The 11,067-nt window shown below is 38.8% G+C and overlaps 1 protein-coding gene across 2 annotated transcripts in view; it reads right to left on the bottom strand.

Moving 5' to 3' along the window:
- ocrl (OCRL inositol polyphosphate-5-phosphatase) overlaps positions 1-11,067 on the bottom strand; it is a 31,549-nt gene that overhangs the window by 3,375 nt on the left and 17,107 nt on the right. The window contains exons 11-23 of one of the 2 annotated variants that reach the window (XM_042340627.1): positions 10,669-10,785; positions 8,583-8,773; positions 7,841-7,952; positions 7,122-7,231; positions 6,707-6,842; positions 5,657-5,767; positions 5,123-5,288; positions 4,209-4,444; positions 3,409-3,432; positions 1,425-1,544; positions 998-1,082; positions 586-713; positions 328-439 (exon numbers count right to left, since the gene is read on the bottom strand). In XM_042340627.1, the coding sequence (XP_042196561.1) occupies positions 328-439; positions 586-713; positions 998-1,082; positions 1,425-1,544; positions 3,409-3,432; positions 4,209-4,444; positions 5,123-5,288; positions 5,657-5,767; positions 6,707-6,842; positions 7,122-7,231; positions 7,841-7,952; positions 8,583-8,773; positions 10,669-10,785 (1,648 nt within the window). The remainder of the gene's footprint in view (positions 1-327; positions 440-585; positions 714-997; positions 1,083-1,424; positions 1,545-3,408; positions 3,433-4,208; positions 4,445-5,122; positions 5,289-5,656; positions 5,768-6,706; positions 6,843-7,121; positions 7,232-7,840; positions 7,953-8,582; positions 8,774-10,668; positions 10,786-11,067) is intronic. The other variant, XM_042340628.1, reaches the window with a different exon arrangement.

The raw sequence follows: 11,067 nt of genomic DNA, 5'->3' as shown, positions 1-11,067 counted from the left end.
GCCACGCTCAGGCCATTTGAGCATTTTCTTCTTGACATATTACAGAGGATTTCTCAACTCATCTCAAATTAGTGCTATGGATATTTAAGTTTGAAATCTACGGGCGAGGGGTAGGCTGAAGAGCCTCCAAGTTTGAACTTAAATCAGCAGTGTTCCTGTTCTGGCAGATGTTGCCAGAAACGCAAACGTCATGCTGGTGTTTTGTATACGGAGCAAAGGTGAATTTTCAGCACAATGCTGTGAAAACGATTCAGGATTCAGGCTATGAATAAGCCTAATGGCGCTCTAAAAAGACGTAAAAATGTAAAACAAAACTTGTTCGCTTACCTAGCATCTTAGCATCGAGCTTGTTGTCTTCTGTATACTTCAATAATTCCTGCAGAAATGCCATCAAATACTTAAACACATTTCTGTGACATCGGGGTAGTTGTGCTACTAACTGGAGGGGGGGGGGTGGGAGAAAGAAAGTGTAACAATTTAAAAATTGTTTCATAAAAGCAGCTCGACGTGATGAAATAACGCTCCAGACATGTTTCACGGACGATTGGATGAATTTGTTTTACGACTTTACTGCAGACCACTTACCTGCTTACAGATCCGCAGGTCCATTGAACATTCTAGGCATTTCATATGTAATTCGTAACATATCACAGGCTCTGGGAGGGCCTCTAGGAAGATGAGCAGAGCTTCAGCCATGGAGTGGTTACTGCCAGCTAACAGGGGAATTAAGGAAAAGCCAACACGCATTGATCTGGAGTGCCAAACGACATCTGTCATCTCACAGAAAACACAAATATGCTTTCCATCACACATTAAACTGGATGATGAAAATCATAATGAATCAAAACGGCTTTAATACCAGCTTGGTTACAGGCCAAGAACTACAGTCAATCAGAATCTAAGGGAGAAGCACAAAGTAAGCTTTTTATAAAAAGCTGCACCAGGGCCTAGATCTGTTGGCTTCTGTGTGATGGTTACATCATAATGTGAAGGATACGAATACTTTGTGGAATGCTTGTGTCCAAGCAGTCAAATATTTGCTGAAGTTCCTCCTGCAAACCAGGCGTCTGGAACAGGTCCTCCTGCAGGTATAGCAACGAGAATGAGTTACAAACTCTAGTGATATTCCTTGCATTCAAAACAATTTACATTTCAACTCTTCCATTTAAAGATGACAAGACTTCATACCACATTCCTACAAGGCAGGGAACCCTGCAAAATAGTCAATTATATAGGAGTAAAATCATAATAGCCCGTAAATAATAAAACATACAAAAGAAACTAAGGCGATTTGCACACTATAGGATAAGGCTTGTTTAATATGGAGTATTTAATACAATATTATACTCTGTTAGCAGAACGTTGTTCTAGTTGGAAGCTGTGTAAGAATTGCTTGGGTGAAAAGAAAAGGTTAAATACTTTACCTGTCGACATGCATTTTTAAAGAGATGATCCACCAACAACCACATTTCCTTTGGAATTTGCAGGGGTTTATCATCAGATTCTATATTATCCATTGGGAAGAGCTCCAGCCGGGATTTCTCCTATTAATCACAGCAAGCGATTGAAACGGCAGGTGAACGAATGGTTTGGGAAGAGAGAAATCCTTTGACGTGCCATTTCTGATCTATGTTGTCCATTTTTAATCTAAACCAGAAGCTGAACTGCTGTTGATAAAATAGTGCTACCTCACAGTATTTTCATACCATCTTCTTAATAAATATGATACAGGTCAAATGTTTCACAAAATCTAAATAGTTTCTGAAAAAAATGCTCAGTTTTCAGATAATTGTACCAGTATCATCCATAAAATATAGTTAGGTGTTTTAGTTATAAGTCTGTAGATATATTGTGGTAATGAATGGCTGATCTTGCTAGTAACAGCTTGTATTCTGTGCAAGGACAATATAGATTTGACAGTGAGGAACATAGTTAACAGCAGACATTAATATTAATTTCTATAAATTAATAACATGCCGCCATGCACAACACTCTGCAAACCAAAAACACACAAAGAAAGCGTAAACAGCTGAATTTCAACAAACATTTTAGATTGCACCAATTTTTAAAAGCTATGAAATTCAAATAAAAGATTCAGTGCGCCTTGAATGAATCATTAATGGATTAACACAGTATAATGCTGCACTCACAATCCTCATTTCTTTCCAGATTTTCTGATGGGAGATTAAAAAGTAATGCGTTTACACATTCAGAATACCAGTCTATTTCATTCATTCCGTCATTTTGACCATTCATTTCATGTATTCCCTACTAGGACATATTAACAATATACTAATAGCTTAAATTGATAAATCATTGTAATACCTGTATTAAATAATCAGCTGGGCATCCCAAATGCAATTATTGATTTTAAATAAAAGTTACATAACTTAAAGGGCATTTCATTGCAAAGCAAATAGAATGTAAAAGCAGGATTCCAGAGGAACATTACCGTAATCGCCCACTTGTTTGCAAATCACAACATACAATCAAGTTTGCTTAATGTTATACTCTGTCGGACCAGACAAAATTATAACATTATACATATTATAACAATAGGGGAACTTACCGTATAAACACTTGCAAACACTTCTGGCTGTTATGAAAGCATTTGCAATTGCGAGGATAAGTAGAAAATATTAAAAATCTAATATTTAATTGAACCTAACAGGTATTTTTAAAAAATAAAATCAGTTTAATTTTGACTGTTTTTTCTTCAAAAATTGAATCACAAAAATAACAACTTCCACAATGGGTGCTAATATTCTATACAGCCTCGTCTCAATGGCCTTCCGTCAACCTGCTCCCCGCTATCTTGGGACCATCTGCCTGTCCATCAACACATTTCATGCTTTCATTAGCCCATCCTCCTGTCACCATTCTGGATTCCAGGTGCCGGAGCAATGCTACAACAGCTAGAATGTGAACTCAAATGTGTACACAACATATTGAGCACAGCAGTACTGGCCACCAGTGTAACATTATACAGGTTATAACAATAGGCGACTTATTACGTGAACTCGACTGTATGAACTGTAGATTGCATTAGCCTGAGATACCAAAACTACCTACAGCAGCTAAAATACGAAAAAAAAATGGATCATCTTCAATCCCTGATTAACAAAACAAAAATCAAATAAGCATTTCCTGAACAGATAGTCAATTCATTTTACAGTATAATCTGTGAAGCGCTTTGAGACGTCTTGAAGATGTGATAAGGCGCTATATGAAATGCAAGGATTATTATTATTTCATATGTCCAGTCATTCTGTACATAATAAATATGTAAATTATATAATTTAATTTAATCCTGGTGCAATATGAAGATATATTGTTATTATAAAGTACAGACACTGCAAAAAAGATCAGATGTAGTATTAGTGCAACACTTTGTAAAGGTACGATTACCTTTTGAAACATGCTGTCATCATCCTGAACAGGCCCGAAAGATAGAGAGGAAAAGAAGAGTGTTAGTCAGAGAGAAGATAACTTTCTGGAACAAAATCAAAGAAATATCAGCACAGAGATGAATTAAAAAATAATTATTTTATGCTTTTGTGCACAATCCTTTACAATGTTTATGCTACGCACACAATTTTGCAGCAGCAGAAGCCTTAGCAGGTATCTTTGAGTAATTAGTAAATTATGAGAAGCATCATTATGCATTATGAGCAAAAATGCAGACAGAGTGCAAGTAAAAACGAAAGAAGACATTAACTATTTCGAGCGACACAAAAGGCAGCCATAATTGTTCCAAATCTAGCAGCTATAGCTTCACCTTACAGATGCCACTTACATATAGCCAAAAAGCATCAACAAGACTGTAAAGTTTGGGGTTGGGGAGTGTGTGATAGGGAGAAAATAACTCAGCAATGCTTTTTACAAGATAACACTAAATAGTACAGTGTTTCATTTAACTTCAAACAAATTTAAAAATGGCATTTTTTTAACGGGGGGAGGAGGAATGTGGTTTCAAATATTCAAGTTAACAGGGGAAATGTAATACTGATGTAGATTTGAGTTTGGTGTTAAAATTGAGTTTAGTACACTTACCCTTACCAGATCTATGTTCAATAGAAGATTATGATAGGATTACTTGAGGAAGGGTAGGAGGAGGCTTATGTGGAGCATAAACATCGGCATAGACCAGTTGGGCCGAATGGTCCGTTTCTGTGCTGTATATTCTATGTAATTAATCTAACTCTTACCAGATCGATGAGCTTGGTGACAGGCACTTCCCTGATGGGTTTCTTCATTCGACACAGTGTTTCCAGCGATGTACCAAAACAGCTTGGCAAGTAGTTCCCGCCAATTGTAATGAAATAATCCTTCCCGCGGTCCAGGTGCAAAACCAAGATGTCCTCGATCTTATCCTCCCCCGAGTTCAACATTGTTACAGAGTCCTTACTCACATAAACTTCGAGAGATATATCTATACACTCACCTGAAAGAAAAATAAGTGTATTCAGGTCTGCGCCATCAATTGTTATTTGTTGGAACAGTCCATATAAAGAATCACTTAACTTTGCAACCATATATATGTATACAGTATGTAATATGGGTTTTGAATGGCTTTACCATTCAGTTGATCATTTATGTCGTATCACAGATGAATCTCCCTGCACAAATGTCTGTGGCACTCTCCATTCTGGGGTTACCATGCGCAACTTATTCAAATTAAAGCATAATCTCAGGGTTGAAAGGTTTAAAGTAGCTGGCATTTCCTTTGGCTGTTTATGATAATCAGAATCAATCACAATCATTGAAACTCGCTCCAATTTGAAGACCATTTTACACACTGTGCTACTCAAGCCTGGAGGGGTATAACTTGCGGAATAATACTGTAACTAGAATCATTTTCTACCCGACTACGCCAATCATTTTGCCTGCTGTATTGAAAACAAAGATTATTCAGGTGGTACCAAATAAACTTTATAGCTTATCGTGGGGCTAATCAAATCTTTAGTTCGGAGATTCATCAACAGCGCAATGATTAGTTAAAACTTCCACTGCTCAGCCTTGGTGACCAAAGTCCTGTACTGATAGAAGTTTGGTACGAACACCCCAAATGTAATAGCACTGCTAAGATACTAAGTAATGGCCATTTTCTCACGTCACTCACTAGGTTCCAGAAATCCCTCGCAGGGCTCTGCTCGTAGCCACAGCTTGCTGTACTGGGAGTCATTGAGTTTGGGAATGAAGGAGAAGTGACATGGCACCTGCCCATCATTCGTGATCTGGAACTTTTCCCTCTGCAGCTGCCGGAATTTAACATTCGCAAACTCAAACTGCGATTAAAGGGGGGAAAAAAAACACACAACTTACTCAAACATCTCTGTCAGTGGCAGATCAATTATTGTTCTACATATTTGAAAAGACAAACAACAACAAAAACAATTTATTCCTAGCAATTTTCATGTTTTCCAGCTGTAATTCAATTACTGTATTTTTAAGAAATACAGTCACTATACTTCGCAGTGCAATCATGTGAAGCGCTTGGAGATATTCTCCTGACATGAAAGAGGCTATATTAAATGCAAGGATTGTGATTTGCTTCCTTCACAGTAATTAATACTTAATTCAGTCGCAAGTGCAAGTAACCTGAAAATGAACAAAGTTCGTAAATGGTCAAATGTGATGGTAGCCATGCACTTACTTCTCTTTTGCTAAGAAACAAAGAAGGCAAGAACTCATTCTCCATTCGGTCCATCACTCGCACAATATCTTCAAACACCTTCTTGTACCTGCGCTCATCTACCACTTTCACCTAGGACAAAATGAAACAAGTTAACAACAATTGCCTCTGAAATTTTTGTTGAATAAACATGTAGTTAAAGCGCAGCGGAAATGATAGACCACCTGACCACGTGTGAAGGCTAGAGTAGATGAGTTAAAAAGCAGAGCAAGCAGTAAATATGCTAGACATGTCTGAGACTAACGACATTGATAAAGAGACAAGATAATATGCTAAAAGATATAAACTGAAAACATAAGCTTGAAAACAGGAAACTAGATCACGCTTATTAAGACAAATACAGTCAAAGCCACTTAAAATGGACACATTGGAATTTTTTTTGTCTCGATTAATCAGCATATTTAATTAGGCGAGAATACAAATAAATCAGGGTGGGGCGTTTTGTTCGATTTATCCGGCATCCGGGGTTAACTGGCATCCGGTTTAAATGGCTTCCACTGTACTTAGAAGAACGAACCATTTAGTGAGGTAATTCCTAGGAAGATAAACCACAAAGCTAGAGAGATAAGTATGATACGTTTAAGTAAAAAAAACATCTAGAAGGCATACTGAGCATTCAAGAAAGACAGATAGCTCAAACCGCCTCCTATGCTGACACTATGTAAGGGCCAAGCAAAAGGTAAAAGCCAGGAGTCTTAGGGACGAAGCTCCAGAGAGCGTTGTGATCTTGTGAGTGGCCGACTCTGGCTCCCGGCAGCCGAAAACCAAATTCTCCTGAGGTACTGTGCTGTTGCTTGTTAAAGCTCTGAACGACACGTAAGTGCGGACATTTTGTTAGTTGTAATGTGCAAAAGAGAACAAGGCATATAATAAATATATGTTGTTGAAACTTTTAATTGTGTGCCTTGGAGAATTCTTGCGTTTAATCTCAATAGAATGAACTTCCACTCGAGCCAGTGAACAAACAAAAGTGACAAGTTAACACGCGTGGCCTGATCTCTTAACACATACCCCAGTAAGTAGGACAGAACTGACAGGCTTGTGATCGCTGGTGCGAAGCTCCATGTGACTTCGATAACTTTTTTGCTTTACACCTTCCCCTCGCCAGAGCACACGGTCACACCATGCTGGTACGCGGCACTTCCCACTGCCAAAGGAGACATTACCTCGTAAAATAAAACTGCTCAATATATTTCATTCCATATCCTCCAGGTATTAAGCAAAATCTACTCAATTCACTTAACAGTATATTTTGTGAAGCGCTTTGAGATGTCTCAACGATGCGATAAGGCTCTGTATCAAATGCAAGGATTATTATTCAGGGAGTTTGCTAAAAGGATTCATAGTAGTTTAATCAACTTTATTCAGCCTTGACTACAAGCACTGAAACCAGAGACAAAAAAACACGAAGAGTCTGATTCTTTACCTCGAATCCCATCGGTCTGATTTAGTGTCATATTTGTATGTTGGTTTAAAATGGATGTCCCCCTCACTGAAATCTGAAAAGGCTTTTTTATTCATCCGCTGAATATTCAGCTAAAGACACAAAAATAGAAAACAATCACACATGCAAATATGAAGACATTTTAATAAGCAGTTCCCAGGTTCAAGGACAAGTGGTGCAATGAGAGATAATAAAATGTTTTTTTTAAAAAATGGAATTGCATGATGGACCAATGTTCTAACTTTGCATGAAATGTTCCGAAGTTTGTCAAGTGCTTTGGGATGTCCTCCCAACGTGAAATGTAAATTTGTATGCTACTTTACTATTTTCCGAACATTAACTATTGGCACTTCTGAGGATAGAAAGGGGTAAAATACAAGAGCAGTGGCAATAAACTACAAGTGTTTATATATAAGCCTTGGTATAAACTGCAGGTATCACAACTGATCAGTTACAAACACGTTTGAGTTTCCACGTATCTTAGTTTGTTTCTTTCATGGGATAAGGCACATAAAAGAGCCTAAGAACACAGCACAACAAGGAGTTTTTGTGAATTTTACATTCAAATCAAACTGTGTCAGCAGCCAAGCAGATTCATTAACATTGTCTGTACACATTCACATGGTGAGTACAGCCTATAGAAAAGAAACAATGAGCAGACTTCTGAATAAAAACAGAATCAAAACAATAACTTTACCCACCTGATCATATTCCAAGAGTTTTTTTAATTCTTTCCTTTCTATCAAACTCTTCACCTCATTAGCATCGAGAGCACAGAGTCTGTAGTTTAGATCTCCAAGCCAAACAACAACACTGGGACATATAATATAAAGAGTCACGTAAGAAAGATTCACATATTTAGTACACCTTCACAGTCTCCCCATCCTCTAGCAGATCAAACTCAAGATCCTTGCCCTCACTTCAAATGCCTCCACCGCCTTGCCCCATCCTACCTCTATGACCTCCTCTAATATTACTGACCCAATCACTCCCTCTGCTCAGCAAACAGTGGCTTGGTTTGTGCTCCTCACCCACTCTGTCCCACCCTCCCTCCCCACTTCTAAAGTGTGCCTGAAGACCAGTCTCTTCAACTGTGCTTTCAGCCATCGTCTCTTTCTCTCCTCTCATGCCCCATCCCCGCTCAGGTGTCCAGTCAGTTGTGTAAAACACTTTGATTTGTTCTTGTAACATGAAAGGCACTATCTCAATGCAAATTGTTGTTGCACAAGCCATTTTAGGAACATAGGAACATTCAGCCAGTCGAGCCAGTTCTGGCATTCTAATAGATCATGGCTGATCTGAATCTCAACTCTATTTACAAGATATCCCTTGAAATCTAACAAAAAATGTATCAACCCAAGTCTTGAAAATTTTAATTGATCCAGCATCCTCAGCTTTTTTAGATTTCCACTATCCTTCGTGTGAAAGTATTTTCATACTTACTCGTGTTTAATAATGTTTATACAGGGTTGCTTCTGCTCGCCGCACACCTGGAAAATCATGCGAGCACAGATATCTTTGTAATCTTGATTTCGTCTTTCAAAGTCCTCCACGTGAGCAGCCAAGTGAGAGTTTACAATACAGAAACTGGTGTTGTGAAAGACAAACCGGATTGCCACTCCACCTTTATTACCCTTAAGAGACAAACACATATAAACTAGGCTCATCTTGTCTAATGCCAAATAAGACTAGTCACAGTCACTCACACACACACTCCCTCACTCATGCATTTTTTAAAAAAAAAACACCCGAGGTTTGTAATCATGTAGTGGAAGAGAGATTTATCTTAGATGATCTCACTCTGAATTAGTTCAGCAGACAACTGAGTTAGAGAAAAACCTACCAGGCCTTCAAAAAAAAAAAGAAAAGCAGAACAAATATCTTTTATAAAAGCTTCAAGCCTCAGAGACAAAATAGTACCTAAGCAGGGATGATTCTCATGTAATATTGAGCTTGATCAATGCAGTGGTACAATGCTGCTAGGAACAAGGAGAATGTGTTACAGTAAAGTTTGGTTTTGGGCACCACACCTCTGGCAGGATATATTGGATCTGGTAGGGGTGCAGCGCAGATTCACCAGAATGACACCAGGGCTTTAAAGGATTGAATACGAGGACAGGTTGCATAAACTTGATATCTATTCCATTGAGTTCAGAAGGATTGTTTTTTTAAAAATAATAACAGGGTTCAATAGGGTAGATACAGAGAAACTATTTCCTCTGGTGGGGAAGTCCAGAAATCAAGGGTATAATCTTAAAATTAGAGCTAGGCCATTTAGGAGTGAAATTAGGAGGCAGTTTTTCACCCAAAGGGTAGTGGAAATCTGGAACTCTCTCCACCAAAAGGCTGTGGATGCTGGATCCATTCACATTTTCAAGATGGGAGGTAGAAATTAATAATAATAACCCTTGCATTTGATACAGCCCTTTATCACATCAGGACATCTCAAAGTGCTTCACAGAATATACTGTACAGTGAACGTAAAATACAGCATATGCTGTATGCTGCCTATTGTGTTGCAATTTTCACCCCCCCCACTTTGTGTGCATCATTAACACCTCCTTAACCCATCATCCCCTGTCCTCTACCCCATTTTCTCCTTCGTCTTCCTTGCCCTGCTTCCCTCCTCTCTGTCAGCTCTTAAAAAAGTTTACACCACACCCTCCCAACATGTCCCAGTTCTAATGAAGGGTCATAGACCCGAAATATTGACTCACTTTCCTTTCTCCATAGATGCTGCCTGACCTGCTGAGTGTTCCCAGCAACTTCTGGTTTTATACTGTAAAGTGAACTGACTGTATATTTTGTGGCCGAAAGGTGACAGCCAATTGCGCACAGCAGTGCCCAACAAACAGTCATGTATTGAAGTGGCCAATTTATTATTATTATTCTTTTGAAGGAATTATTGCCCCTGGAAAAGCGTTCCGCCAATCGACTAACTGGGTTCCTACTTACTGCTAGGTAAACAGAGGCATGTGGAGTAAGGAAACTTTCCCCCAACATTTCGCCCTACCGGGAATTGAACCCAGGTCTCTTCCTTGCGAGGCGAGTGCTCTAACCTCTGAGCTACAGGTCATCACAAATATTTGTTAGTCGGATTATTAAGGGATATGGGGCAAGGGCTGGTAATTGGACTTGAGGTATAGATCAGCCATAATCTTATAAAATGGTGGAACAGGCTTGAGGGGCTGAACGGCCTACTCGTTTCTTTGAACCTATGTACAGATCTGTATAAATTTTCACTTATTTGTCCAATGAGGTTAAATTGGCGATGGCAAATTACAAACGTCTCCCAAAGATAATGGGAATTCCCTGAGCAGACAGGAAAGGGTGTCAACCGAAAGCACAATCAGAAAGATAGGGTTTGTTGAGGGTTCTCTGCATGCAGGGACAGAGACACAAAGCAAAGGGGAATGTGGGAAGAGCGTTGCAGAGCACGGGCATAGAGTACGAAGGCTCTGCCACCAACAACGAGAAGTACAACTTTGAAACGGTTGGTATTGGCGCTAGGAATTAACTCAATTCTTACCATCTTTCCCATGATTCCAGTTCCCACCGTTTCAGCTTCCACTTCTTTAATGTTTACCAGGTGCTCCTTTCTAACAAATACGATCAGCATCATTCCAACTAACCGGACCAGCTTCAACTAGAATGTTGCAGATAGTACAAAATAAAGTAGGTATAATTTTTAATATCATTTGGGAAAACACCTATGAAATTACAACCAAACAGATAAATCTATATCCACAAAAGGAGGAATAGACTACATTTAAAGTTAGCAGTATGACATGAAGCAGATTTATATTATATTGGTTGGGGGGAGAAGGGGTAGAGAAAGAACAAAGAAGATGGGAAGTCATTAGTTTGCAACCATTTATCAATGATAATGTCATCTACAGTGGAGCAAAGGGAGTGGGGAGAGAGTAAC

This window comes from Callorhinchus milii, unplaced genomic scaffold, assembly GCF_018977255.1.
Source record: "Callorhinchus milii isolate IMCB2004 unplaced genomic scaffold, IMCB_Cmil_1.0 Scaffold15, whole genome shotgun sequence".
NCBI lineage: Eukaryota > Metazoa > Chordata > Chondrichthyes > Chimaeriformes > Callorhinchidae > Callorhinchus > Callorhinchus milii.
Note: the sequence above shows the minus strand (reverse complement) of the source record. Positions and strands in the feature narration are given on the sequence as shown.